The sequence below is a fragment of the Dermochelys coriacea genome, chromosome 2, assembly GCF_009764565.3.
Source record: "Dermochelys coriacea isolate rDerCor1 chromosome 2, rDerCor1.pri.v4, whole genome shotgun sequence".
Taxonomy (NCBI): domain Eukaryota; kingdom Metazoa; phylum Chordata; order Testudines; family Dermochelyidae; genus Dermochelys; species Dermochelys coriacea.
The window spans coordinates 23,092,138-23,106,276 of record NC_050069.1 but is presented as its reverse complement, the minus strand read 5'-3'; the positions used below and the strand labels follow the sequence as shown (position 1 = coordinate 23,106,276).

General features: G+C 42.8%; 2 protein-coding genes across 13 annotated transcripts in view; one reads left to right on the top strand and one right to left on the bottom strand.

Annotated features, from left to right (window-relative positions):
* The window catches only part of ATAD2 (ATPase family AAA domain containing 2), a 94,168-nt gene extending 93,241 nt beyond the window's left edge, over nt 1-927 (bottom strand). For both annotated transcript variants that reach the window (XM_038390812.2, XM_038390814.2), the window contains exon 1: nt 824-927. The gene's annotated coding sequence lies outside the window, so the exon portion shown is untranslated. The remainder of the gene's footprint in view (nt 1-823) is intronic.
* NTAQ1 (N-terminal glutamine amidase 1) overlaps nt 1-14,139 on the top strand; it is a 41,526-nt gene that overhangs the window by 13,243 nt on the left and 14,144 nt on the right. For 6 of the 11 annotated variants that reach the window (XR_006278662.1, XR_006278661.1, XM_043507389.1 and 3 more), the window contains exons 1-5: nt 923-1,054; nt 3,272-3,371; nt 3,833-3,883; nt 11,868-12,012; nt 12,730-12,880. Coding sequence is in view for 9 of the 11 variants with exons in the window: in XM_043507389.1 (XP_043363324.1) it covers nt 969-1,054; nt 3,272-3,371; nt 3,833-3,883; nt 11,868-12,012; nt 12,730-12,880 (533 nt within the window). In the remaining 2 variants the exon portion in view is untranslated. Of the gene's footprint in view, nt 1-808; nt 1,055-1,201; nt 1,250-3,271; nt 3,372-3,832; nt 3,884-11,858; nt 12,013-12,729; nt 12,881-14,139 lie in introns of those variants that run through there. The other 5 variants (XM_043507387.1, XM_038390825.2, XM_043507388.1 and 2 more) reach the window with 5 other exon arrangements.

The window sequence follows — 14,139 nt, the reverse complement described above, 5'->3', positions numbered from 1 at the left end:
AGCAAGCAAGCAAGCAAGCATCTGCCAGTTTTCAGGGCTTAAAACTATCTCAAGAATCTCTTCCTGCTGATTTAACAAAAAGACAGCCAGAAAGAAAGGTATTGTATTAAACTTCAAATATGTTTGCCCATGTACAGTTCAGATGGAAAACACTTCTCTGGGGAGGTTTTCCATGCACCCCGTGAACAGGCTTCCTTTTCATCCTCAACATCTTCTTCCCTGTGGCTCAGGGCTAGTCTCTCCCTCACTAACAGCTCCAGATTCTATTCCTCTGCCCTTCTTGATCAGTGGCAGCACACCTTACCCTCTTGCTAAGGCTCAGCCTCTGTCCTGGTCTCTCCCTCCCCTCCATTGTAAGCTCAGGATCTCTCCTACAGTGACCAGATAGCAAGTGTGAAAAATCAGGAGGCAGGGGTAATAAGAGCCTAGATAAGAAAAAGCTCCAAAAACAGGGACTGTCCCTATAAAATCGGGACATCTTGTCACCCTCCTGATCTTATCTCTCTCCCCACTCAAGCCCTCTCTCTTCACCCCTTGTTTTGGCTCAGGATCCTCCCACTGTCTGGGCTAAACTTAAGCTAACCGTTTTGCCTACTTTAGCTCAAACTTTGCCTTCTTTCTGGTTTGGATTCAAAACTTTCCCTTTCCCCACACTTCTGGCTCAACCTGCCCCCTCCTTTGATGCAGCATGCTGGAGCTTAACAGAGCAATAGAAAATATCTTTCTTTATATCTAAGTTAAAACGCCTCCCACCTTCCTGAGCTCCTAGTAGTCAGGCAGTAACAGCCAGATTTCCTAGGGGAAGAAATTGCTTGTAACTCACCAATTTCCTGCACAACCCACAAACGCTTCCTGAGCAAACTGCTGCTTTATACCGTTGGGGGAAGCTTCAGTGCTGGCTTCTGGTATATGAGCCTGTTAAACCCGCCCCTAGCCAGTACTCCCATACACCTGGATGAGGGTCACCTATGGAGCAGCCAAGGGTAACAGCAGCTGCTGGCTATCAGCCAGCTGCCCCTGCTCGGCACGCCTGTGTGTACACCAGCTGCTATTGGTAAGGAGCAATAGACATGTAAGAAATGTGGCGTGCTGGGTACATTTGCTTTCTTCTTCACTGGACAAGTAATAAGTGCACCAAGAGATGATACACCGAGGGTCAGGGTTCCCTATTGCAATCTCCCATGTTTCCATTTCTCTTTAGAAATTCTGCACGTATTCTTGCAGAAGGCAAAGTGGAAGAAATGAGATCGTAAGAGCCAGTAGAGAGAGTAGTCTTCTTACAATAACATTTGGTATTATAGGATAAAAGGGTGCATTGGTTATAGAGTACTATAATTTACAGAGTGTCCGAGTCAGGATTATTGAAGGATGATTTACTGGGGAATAACAATATACGGGATCATTGTAGCCTCCTGGATAGTTTATCATTTGGAAAATAATTTGTGATTCCATTAGTATTTATTGTGTGTCATGCAAAGTTATAGTTATCAATGGCATTGTTTATTTGGAATTGTACAGAACTATTACAATAGTAATATTAGGTAACAAATGGGATTTATTATTAATAAATAAATTAACAGGGATTGTTAATATTTTCTGCTAGCATCAGATAGAAGTCTTTAAAAATTACAAATATTTTTAAAAGCTGTTACATATACTCGATAACATTTATCTTTACAGTTAAGATTTTTACAGTAAGTCCTCCCTAAATGTCGTCCTGATTAATGTTGTTACATCGCTGACCTATTAGAGAACATGGTCTTTTAAAGTTGCGCAGTGCTCCCTTATAATGTTGTTTAGCAGCTGCCTGCTTTGTCCACTGTTTGCAGGAAGAGCAGCCCATTGGCGCTAGCTGGTGGGGGCTTGGAACCAGGGGGGGCCAGCACCCCCCTATCAGCTCCCCTAAGTTCCCTAAAAAGAAAAGCAGTACTTGTGGCACCTTAGAGACTAACAAATTTATTAGAGCATAAGCTTTCGTGAGCTACAGCTCACTTCATCGGATCCCTGTGCAGCAGCCACCCAGCAGGCTTTCAATTGCCGGGCAGTTCAGCTGTCCCTCCCCCGCACTGCCATGTTTTGCTCCTGCCCTCTGCCTTGGAGTTGTTCCCCGAAGCCTCCTGCTTGCTGGGGAGGGCGGGGGGGAGAAAGAGACTGGTGCAGATGTCAGGGTGTCCCCCTTCCCCTGCTCCTGGACCCGATCTTCACAGAGTAGAGGAGGGTGGGAGGGCAGACACTACAGGTCTCAGGACAGAGGGAGCTTGCTGCTGTCTCAACTTCCTGATATACTTAAAAAGGTAGTGTACTTAGAGTGTGGTCAGCGTACTTAAAGGGGCAATGCGTGTCTCTCTCTCTCTCACTCACACACACACAGTGTGTGTCTCTGTCTCATAGACACATTCACCACCCAGCAGTTTGGAAAGTGGAGGGAGTAGTGCGCTCCAGGGGGATAGCGTGGGTTCATCCTCCCATTCAGTTTCTGCAGGGAATGTTTGCAGCCACTACCATGCCTCTATTGTGTCTCCTCCTGGCTCCCTCCATTCATGCTGCCTTGTAGAGTGTGAGACTTCATTAACAACACTGCGTTAACCCTTGAGGGCTGAGCTGAGTGTTAGTTCATAATTTAGCAGCAAGGCATTCCCTGGGAAATATCCCACCCTCTGATTCCACAACCTCAACCAAGCTTCACAATCATCATTGCTATGTACAGTATTAAATTGTTTGTTTAAAACTGTGTGTGCGCGCACACGCACAGAGTCTTTTGTCTGGCAAAAAAAAAAATTCCCTGGAACCTAATCCCCCTATTTACATTAATTCTTATGGGGAAATTGGATTCACTTAACATAGTTTCACTTAAGTAGCATTTTTCAGGAACATAACTATAATGTTAAGTAAGGAGTTACTGTCTTTAATATAATTTGTAGATACTTGAATCAAAACTTTGCCATAGACAATGAGGAAAAGACAAAACACTAGATACACCAGTCATTTGGTATTACAAATTTGGTATTACATGACAGAGTAAACCCAATGATGCTTCCTCCTGTCTGTTAAACAGTAGTTAAGCCTAAAGGTCTGTGAATTATTTGTGGAAACATTTTTATAAGAGCTTAGACCTAAATTTTAGAGATTAAAAACAGATTGTGAAGGGGAGTTGGGAAAAAGTCTTCAACAGAAAAATTAATCCAAAAGTGGAAAAATCATAACATCTATCCTGTTTTTATTGTATAAATCAGAAATAAAACAAGAACTGTAAAAAACTTGTATTTTACAGTGAGGAAAATGTTTGGAAACTTTGTGAATACATCAGAAGTTATGATCAATACCCTTTAGAAGAATTTTATGCTGTTTTCATATCCAATGAGAGAAGGATGGTAAGTTGATGAGTTGTGATATGGAACAAAGGTCAAAACAGATTCACTGTGAAGGAAAGATGGGGGTCCAGGCATATAGGTGACCTGAGCCTGGTAGCTCAGCTGGGCCCCGTGGTCACACAGATACTGGAAAAGATCCTAAAAGGCAGGTCTTTTAGTCATATATGGCAGTCTGGGCCTTGGAGCTGACATTTTGGAGATGTATCATCTCCCTGAGGATGGCAGGGATCCCTTTGCTGCTATCAATCAGCTGAGGAGACTGAATGGTCTGTGTGGTTCCCAACTAAGAACTCAAAAAAGACCAAAAGACAATCTGATAAAGGCTTAATTATTGCATTGCAGATATAACGCAAGCTGACCAATTTTATCATTCAGTGAAGACTGACCTATCTTGTATTAGACTGAAATCCTAGACGTTTCTTTAGTTTACTTAAAATTAGCTTCTAACTTGTAATTTGCAGATACCGCTCTGGAAGCAGCGATCAGGATGTGGAGATGAACCTGTAGTTTGGGTAAGACATTCTATTCTATGTAGATCCTTATAGCATGCTCATTTCCCTAGTATCTCTAATACATTAAGCAATAAGGGGAATCAGGCCTCACCAACCTATTAGAATTCTTTGAGGGTGTCAGCAAACATATGGAGAAGGTCAAGTGGATATAGTGTACCTTTCAGAAAGTCTTTGACAAGGTTCCTCACCAAAGGCTCTTAAGGAAAGTAAGGAGTAATTGGATAAGAGAGAATGTCCTCTCATGTATCAGTAACTTGGCCACTAAGAACGCTATTGCTTGGCTTGGCAAATAGTCAAACGCAAAATAAAATAAATAGTAACTGGTTAAAAGATAGGAAACAAAAGATAGGAATAAACAGTCAGTTTTCAAGTAGAGAGAAGTAAATGGCAGGTTTCCCCAAGGACCTCTATTGGGAACAGTGCTGTTCAACATATTAAAAAAAGGGTAAACGCTGAAGTGGCAAAGTTTGCAGACGATACAAAATTACTTAAAAAGAAAAGGAGTACTTGTGGCACCTTAGAGACTAACAAATTTATTAGAGCATAAGCTTTCGTGAGCTACAGCTCACTTCATCGGATGCATTTGGTGGAAAAAACAGAGGAGAGATTTATATACACACACACAGAGAACATGAAACAATGGGTTTATCATACACACTGTAAGGAGAGTGATCACTTAAGATAAGCCATCACCAACAGCAGGGGGGGGAAGGAGGAAAACCTTTCATGGTGACAAGCAGGTAGGCTAATTCCAGCAGTTAACAAGAATATCAGAGGAACAGTGGGGGGTGGGGTGGGAGGGAGAAATACCATGGGGAAATAGTTTTACTTTGTGTAATGACTCATCCATTCCCAGTCTCTATTCAAGCCTAAGTTAATTGTATCCAGTTTGCAAATTAATTCCAATTCAGCAGTCTCTCGTTGGAGTCTGTTTTTGAAGCTTTTTTGTTGAAGTATAGCCACTCTTAGGTCTGTGATCGAGTGACCAGAGAGATTGAAGTGTTCTCCAACTGGTTTTTGAATGTTATAATTCTTGACGTCTGATTTGTGTCCATTCATTCTTTTACGTAGAGACTGTCCAGTTTGGCCAATGTACATGGCAGAGGGGCATTGCTGGCACATGATGGCATATATCACATTGGTAGATGCGCAGGTGAACGAGCCTCTGATAGTGTGGCTGATGTGATTAGGTCCTATGATGGTATCCCCTGAATAGATATGTGGACAGAGTTGGCAACGGGCTTTGTTGCAAGGATAGGTTCCTGGGTTAGTGGTTCTGTTGTGTGGTGTGTGGTTGCTGGTGAGTATTTGCTTCAGATTGGGGGGCTGTCTGTAAGCAAGGACTGGTCTGTCTCCCAAGATCTGAGAGAGCGATGGCTTGTCCTTCAGGATAGGTTGTAGATCCTTGATGATGCGTTGGAGAGGTTTTAGTTGGGGGCTGAAGGTGATGGCTAGTGGCGTTCTGTTGTTTTCTTTGTTGGGCCTGTCCTGTAGTAGGTGACTTCTGGGTACTCTTCTGGCTCTGTCAATCTGTTTCTTCACTTCAGCAGGTGGGTATTGTAGTTGTAGGAATGCATGATAGAGATCTTGTAGGTGTTTGTCTCTGTCTGAGGGGTTGGAGCAAATGCGGTTATATCGTAGCGCTTGGCTGTAGACAATGGATCGAGTGGTATGATCTGGATGAAAGCTAGAGGCATGTAGGTAGGAATAGCGGTCAGTAGGTTTCCGATATAGGGTGGTGTTTATGTGACCATCGCTTATTAGCACCGTAGTGTCCAGGAAGTGGATCTCTTGTGTGGACTGGTCCAGGCTGAGGTTGATGGTGGGATGGAAATTGTTGAAATCATGGTGGAATTCCTCAAGAGCTTCTTTTCCATGGGTCCAGATGATGAAGATGTCATCAATGTAGCGCAAGTAGAGTAGGGGCATTAGGGGACGAGAGCTGAGGAAGCGTTGTTCTAAGTCAGCCATAAAAATGTTGGCATACTGTGGGGCCATGCGGGTACCCATCGCAGTGCCGCTGATTTGAAGGTATACATTGTCACCAAATGTGAAATAGTTATGGGTCAGGACAAAGTCACAAAGTTCTGCCACCAGGTTAGCCGTGACAGTATCGGGGATACTGTTCCTGACGGCTTGTAGTCCATCTTTGTGTGGAATGTTGGTGTAGAGGGCTTCTACATCCATAGTGGCTAGGATGGTGTTTTTAGGAAGATCACCAATGGACTGTAGTTTCCTCAGGAAATCGGTGGTGTCTCGAAGATAGCTGGGAGTGCTGGTAACGAAGGGCCTGAGGAGGGAGTCTACATAGCCAGACAATCCTGCTGTCAGGGTGCCAGTGCCTGAGATGATGGGGCGTCCAGGATTTCCAGGTTTATGGATCTTGGGTAGCAGATAGAATACCCCAGGTCGGGGCTCCAGGGGTGTGTCTGTGCGGATTTGTTCTTGTGCTTTTTCAGGGAGTTTCTTGAGCAAATGCTGTAGTTTCTTTTGGTAACTCTCAGTGGGATCAGAGGGTAATGGCTTGTAGAAAGTGGTGTTGGAGAGCTGCCTAGTAGCCTCTTGTTCATACTCCGACCTGTTCATGATGACGACAGCACCTCCTTTGTCAGCCTTTTTGATTATGATGTCAGAGTTGTTTCTGAGGCTGTGGATGGCACTGTGTTCTGCATGGCTGAGGTTATGGGGTAAGCGATGCTGCTTTTCCACAATTTCAGCTCGTGCACGTCGGCGGAAGCAGTCTATGTAGAAATCCAGGCTGCTGTTTCAACCTTCAGGAGGAGTCCACCCAGAATCCTTCTTTTTGTAGTGTTGGCAGGAAGGTCTCTGTGGGTTAATATGTTGGTCAGAGGTGTGTTGGAAATATTCCTTGAGTCTGAGACGTCGAAAATAGGATTCTAGGTCACCACAGAACTGTATCATGTTCGTGGGGGTGGAGGGGCAAAAGGAGAGGCCCCGAGATAGGACAGATTCTTCCGCTGGGCTAAGAGTATAGTTGGATAGATTAACAATATTGCTGGGTGGGTTACGGGAACCATTGTTGTGGCCCCTTGTGGCATATAGTAGTTTAGATAGCTTAGTGTCCTTTTTCTTTTGTAGAGAATCAAAGTGTGTTTTGTAAATGGCTTGTCTAGTTTTTGTAAAGTCCAGCCACGAGGAAGTTTGTGTGGAAGGTTGGTTCTTTATGAGAGTATCCAGTTTTGAGAGCTCATTCTTAATCTTTCCCTGTTTGCTGTAGAGGATGTTGATCAGGTGGTTCCGCAGTTTCCTTGAGAGTGTGTGGCACAAGCTGTCAGCATAGTCTGTGTGGTATGTAGATTGTAATGGATTTTTTACCTTCAGTCCTTTCGGTATGATGTCCATCTGTTTGCATTTGGAGAGGAAGATGATGTCTGTCTGTATCTGTGCGAGTTTTTTCATGAAGTTGACAGATTTCCACTCTATACGGCTAAATTCAGTGCCTTGCATAATCACAGGTTTCAGAGTAGCAGCCGTGTTAGTCTGTATTCGCAAAAAGAAAAGGAGTACTTGTGGCACCTTCGGAAACCTACTGACCGCTATTCCTACCTACATGCCTCTAGCTTTCATCCAGATCATACCACTCGATCCATTGTCTACAGCCAAGCGCTACGATATAACCGCATTTGCTCCAACCCCTCAGACAGAGACAAACACCTACAAGATCTCTATCATGCATTCCTACAACTACAATACCCACCTGCTGAAGTGAAGAAACAGATTGACAGAGCCAGAAGATTACCCAGAAGTCACCTACTACAGGACAGGCCCAACAAAGAAAACAACAGAACGCCACTAGCCATCACCTTCAGCCCCCAACTAAAACCTCTCCAACGCATCATCAAGGATCTACAACCTATCCTGAAGGACGAGCCATCGCTCTCTCAGATCTTGGGAGACAGACCAGTCCTTGCTTACAGACAGCCCCCCAATCTGAAGCAAATACTCACCAGCAACCACACACCACACAACAGAACCACTAACCCAGGAACCTATCCTTGCAACAAAGCCCGTTGCCAACTCTGTCCACATATCTATTCAGGGGATACCATCATAGGACCTAATCACATCAGCCACACTATCAGAGGCTCGTTCACCTGCGCATCTACCAATGTGATATATGCCATCATGTGCCAGCAATGCCCCTCTGCCATGTACATTGGCCAAACTGGACAGTCTCTACGTAAAAGAATGAATGGACACAAATCAGACGTCAAGAATTATAACATTCAAAAACCAGTTGGAGAACACTTCAATCTCTCTGGTCACTCGATCACAGACCTAAGAGTGGCTATACTTCAACAAAAAAGCTTCAAAAACAGACTCCAACGAGAGACTGCTGAATTGGAATTAATTTGCAAACTGGATACAATTAACTTAGGCTTGAATAGAGACTGGGAATGGATGAGTCATTACACAAAGTAAAACTATTTCCCCATGGTATTTCTCCCTCCCACCCCACCCCCCACTGTTCCTCTGATATTCTTGTTAACTGCTGGAATTAGCCTACCTGCTTGTCACCATGAAAGGTTTTCCTCCTTCCCCCCCCTGCTGTTGGTGATGGCTTATCTTAAGTGATCACTCTCCTTACAGTGTGTATGATAAACCCATTGTTTCATGTTCTCTGTGTGTGTGTATATAAATCTCTCCTCTGTTTTTTCCACCAAATGCATCCGATGAAGTGAGCTGTAGCTCACGAAAGCTTATGCTCTAATAAATTTGTTAGTCTCTAAGATGCCACAAGTACTCCTTTTCTTTTTGCGAATACAGACTAACACGGCTGCTACTCTGAAACCTAAAATTACTTAAGATAGTTAAGTTCAAAGCTGACTGTGAAGAGTTACAAAGGGATCTCACAAAACTGGGTGTTTGGGCAAGAAAATGCCAGATGAAATTCAGCATTGATAAATGCAAAGTAATGCCATTGGAAAAATGAATCCCAACTATAAATACTAAATTATGGGGTCTAAATTAGCTATTACCACTCAGGAAAGAGATATTGGAATCATTGGATAGTTCTCTGAAAAACATCTACTCAGTGTGCAGCAGCAGTCTAAAAAAGCTAACAGAATGATAGGAACCATTAGAAATGAGATCGATAATAAGGCGGAAAATATCACAGTACCACTATATAAATCCATGATACACTCACACTTTGAATATTGTGTGTGCGGTTCTGGCTGCCCCATCTGAAAAAAAAAATATTAGAATTGGAAGAAGTACAGAGAAGGGCAACAAAAATTATTAGGGTTATGAAACAGCTTCCAGATGAGGAGAGAGTAAAAATACTGGAACTGTTTGGCTTAGATAGATGACTAAGGGGGGATATGATAGAGGTAAAAAAAAAAAAATCATGAACTGTGTAGAGAATGTGAATAAGATAGTGTTATTTACCCCTTCACATAACATATGAACGGGGTCACTTGATGAAATTAATAGGCAGCAGGTTTAAAAACAAACAAAGAAGAAAAGGAGTACTTGTGGCACCTTAGAGACTAACAAATTTATTAAGCATAAGCTTTCGTGAGCTACAGCTCACTTCATCGGATGCAGTGAGCTGTAGCTCACGAAAGCTTATGCTCTAATAAATTTGTTAGTCTCTAAAGTGCCACAAGTACTCCTTTTCTTTTTGCGAATACAGACTAACACGGCTGCTACTCTGAAACATAAAGAAGTACTTCTTCACACAACACACAGGCAACCTGTGGAACTCATTACCAGGGCATGTTGTGAATGCCAAAACTATAACTGGGATTAAAAAAAAATAAGATAAATTCATTGCGGATGGGTCCATCAATGCTATCAGTCAAGATGGTCAGGGACGCAACTCCATGCTCTGCGTGTCCTTAACTCTCTGACTGCCAGAAACTGGGACTCTATGACAGGAGATGGATCACTCTATAAATTGTCCTGTTCTGTTCACTCCATTTGAAGCATCTGGTAGCAGCCACTGTCAGAAGCCTGTATACTGGGTTAAATGGACCATTGGTTTGATCCAGTGTGGCCATTCTTAGGTTTTTACAACATCCCATGTGTACTTTGTAAGGTCAGGTCTACACTACAGATTTATATTGGTATAACTACATCACGTAAGTCACTACCCGGATTGGCGGGTAGTGATCGATCTATCGGGGATCAATTTATTGCGTCTAGTGTAGACGTGATAAATCGATCCCCGATCGCTCTGCTGTCGACTCCAGAACTCCACCGCGGCAAGAGGCAGAAGTGGAGTCGACGGGGGAGCGGCGGCCGTTGATCCCGTGCCGTGAGGACGCAAAGTAAGTGATTCTAAGTCGATCTAAGATACGCAACTTCAGCTACGAGAATAGCGTAGCTGAAGTCGATGTATCTTAGATCAATTTTCTCCCCTCCCCCAGTGTAGACCAGGCCTCAGACTTATATTGGTATAACTACATCAGAGGTGTGAAAAATCATGCCTGAGTGACATAGTTATATCGATCTAACCCCTGGCGTAGACAGCGCTATGTCAGCGTGTGAGCTTTTCCCATTGATATAGCTACCACCTCTCGCAGAGGTGGATTAACTATGCTGATGGGATTCTCCAATTGGCATAGGAATGTCTTCACTTAAGCACTTCAGCGATGCAGCTGCACCAATGCAGCATTTAAGTGGGGTAGACCACTTATATAATAAAAGAACAATGGAACATCCAATGAAATCAAAAGGCAACACACTTAAAACTTCTAACACAACACATAATAAACCTGTGGAACTTATTGCCACAAGATATCATTGAGGCCAAGAGCCTAGTTGGATCCAAAAAAGTGTAGATATTTACATGGATAATGAAAATATCAACATAGGATAGAAAAATGTAAGTTATACTGCTTCATGTGTCAGGGCATGTGCCCTGTGAGATGGTATTAGGGGAAAATTTCCTTTTTGGACATAATTATCACTGAACTTTTCTCTGAAGTGTCCAGTACTGGAGCACTAGTCCAGTTTTGGTGCGGCAATCTTCTATTCTAGTAAGTGAAGGTTAAGATGGCACTTTCAGTATAAATGCCCTATTCAGGTACCTATAACTTTGGTTTTTTTTAAAAAAAACTGGCACATGCCATCTCAGACTGGGACTGAATTGTTTGGGAAAATCAGAAAAAAAAAAAAAACCTGTTTGAGCCATTTTAATTATATCCTTGCATGGCCCCTTCTCTACCCTGCCCCCAAGTGTAACTCAAAAACAACTTAGTTTAAAAACAAACCAACTTTACAAATAATTAGTTATGAATGAGATCTAAGTAGTATGAGAAGGAAGGTAGAAGAGGGATAGAGAAGACCATTACAGATTTTAAGAGTTTCCCACCAAAATATATTGAATTCAAGTTTTTTGGTAGACAATCCAATTAGAAATGCAAACTTGCATAACCATACAGTTGGTTTCCCGGTTCTCATAGTCACTATTCCGTCTCTTTTAAATTTTGTTGTTGCACACAGCTTCACTTCCAATATGTGTATTAGTATGGCAAAATAATTTGCCTAAGAACTTTACAGTTTCTTACTCCAAATAGCTAGGCTTGTTTACCACTGAAAATGTTATAAGAAAGCTCCTCAAACGCTTTCCGTAAGTGGATTTTGTATTCACTTTACTGGGGTACAGTTAATTGTGATTAATTGTACAAAATGAGTCAAACACAGTATTAAAATTACCTGGTAATCACTTCACAAAGAGGCAAGTTGTCATCTTTTATATGTGCCAGCCTTTGGTTGGGATTGAGATGAACACAAAGGACATGTTATCCAATTCAAATATATTATTGCATTAGGGTGTGGAAATTAAGAAGCTATCTGTATTATTTAGTATGAATACTATGTGCCTTGGTTTCCCTGTTTGAGAGATTCTGTCTGACTGCCTACAGTTAAATCAAAGGGGGTGGAGGGAGGAAGGAGGGAGTCATTAGGCATCAGCAAACAGGAAATGAAACTGACAAAGATAAGGTATCTCTAGGGAGAATACCAAGGGACCTTAACAGAAGGAATGTGCGAGCTATTCATTGAAAATTCCTTACCTGCCTGTGACCAGAAAGGTGACAGGCCTGCTTTTTCAAGGTCAGAGACCAAGACCAAAAGAACACTAAGGTCCAGATCCTCAAAAGGTATTTAGGTTCCTAATTCTCACTGAAATCAATGGATCTGGGCCTAAGCAATTACAACCCCAAGCCTAGAGGAAAAGGAGTGGGGAGCAGGCAGCAGCTTCTTGGGGAAGACAAATTTTGGTGGTGTATTCAACAGGGCTCTGGAACTAAGACAGGGGCTCTTCAGGCTGTGCCTGAGATAGCTCAGCTGCCTAAGCTTGAGAGAGGTGATGACTTGCAGGCAAACCTCCGGTGTGCAGGAGTGTTGTAGGTTTAACCTTTTCTCCCTGTGTACTGGATACCTTTGGGTGAATGGACACAAGCTGTTTGGAGTCACTTTAATCAGCCCTGGGTCACAGGTACCCAATGAGGAGTGTCTTGCTGGTTGCAGTTGTCTCTGTTGTGTTCTTACAGGCAGTGAAACTTGTCACCTGAGTTGCACTCATGAGAGGCAGCTAGAGGGTATAAAGCACTGTTTGCGCTGTAACTGTGGCAGGATGGTGGGAATAGACAGCATTTCACCCTGGTGATCCAGGCTAAAGTGGGATAAGCTGTGGAATGCCACTGGGAAAGAGTATCCACTGGACAGACTGGGGGAGAGATCACAGTCGCAGCTCATCTCTGCGACATATGGGTATGCTTTGGGGTGATTTCTGTCCCCTTTTCCTAATATCTCTGAGGTTTGTCTATGACCATTTTCAACTGTCTTATTAACTGTCAATGACCTTTACTCCTAGGATTACCATGTTATTTTACTTCATGTTTCAAGTGGAGACCAGAACTTCATTTATGATCTTGACACAGTGTTGCCATTTCCATGTCCATTTGACACTTACACTGAGGAGGCCTTTAAATCAGATGATATTATTCTTCCAGGATTCAGAAGGTGAGAAAATTAAAACAAATGCGGTACAAAATATTTTACAAAAGCCAAGCCCCAACAATTGATGCAGTTGACATTTTTCTTTGTATGCATAGTCATAGATACTAAGGTCAGAAGGGACCATTCTGATCATCTAGTCCGACCTCCTGCACAACGCAGGCCACAGAATCTCACCCACCCACTCTTACGAAAAACCTTACCTATGTCTGAGCTATTGAAGTCCTCAAATCGTGGTTTAAAGACTTCAAGGAGCAGAGAATCCTCCAGAAAGTGACCCGTGCCCTGTGCTACAGAGGAAGGCGAAAAACCTCCAGGGCCTCTTCCAATCTGCCCTGGAGGAAAATTCCTTCCCGACCCCAAATATGGCGAACAGCTAAACCCTGAGCATATGGGCAAGATTCACCAGCCAGATACTACAGAAAATTCTTTCCTGGTTAACTTAGATCCCACCCGTCTAATATCCCATCTCAGAGGATTAGGCCTATTTACCCTGAATATTTAAAGATCAATTAATTACCAAAATCACATTATCCCATCATACCATCTCCTCCATAAACTTATCAAGTAGAATCTTAAAACCAGATAGATATTTTGCCCCCACTGCTTCCCTTGGAAGGCTATTCCAAAACTTCACTCCTCTGATGGTTAGAAACCTTCGTTTGATTTCAAATCTAAAACTTCCGGGTGGCCAGTTTATACCCATTTGTTCTTGTGTCCACATTGGTGCTGAGCTTAAATAATTCCTCTCCGGTATTTATCCCTCTGATATATTTAGAGAGAGCAATCATATCTCCCCTCAACCTTCTTTTAGTTAGGCTAAACAAGCCAAGCTCCTTGAGTCTCCTTTCATAAGACAAGTTTTCCATTCCTCGGATCATCCTAGTAGCCCTTCTCTGTACCTGCTCCAGGTTGAATTCATCCTTTTTAAACATGGGAGACCAGAACTGCACACAGTATTCCAGGTGAGGTCTCACTAGTGCCTTGTATAACAGTACTAAAACCTCCTTATCCCTACTGGAAATACCTCTCCTGATGCATCCCAAAACTGCATTAGCTTTTTTCACAGCCATATCGCAGCTCATAGTCATCCTATGATCAACCAATACTCTAAGGTCCTTCTCCTCTTCCGTTATTTCTAATTGATGCGTCCCCAGCTTATAACTAAAATTCTTGTTGTTAATCCCTAAATGCATAACCTTACACTTCTCACTATTAAATTTCATCCTATTACTATTACTTCAGTTTACAAGGTCATCCAGATC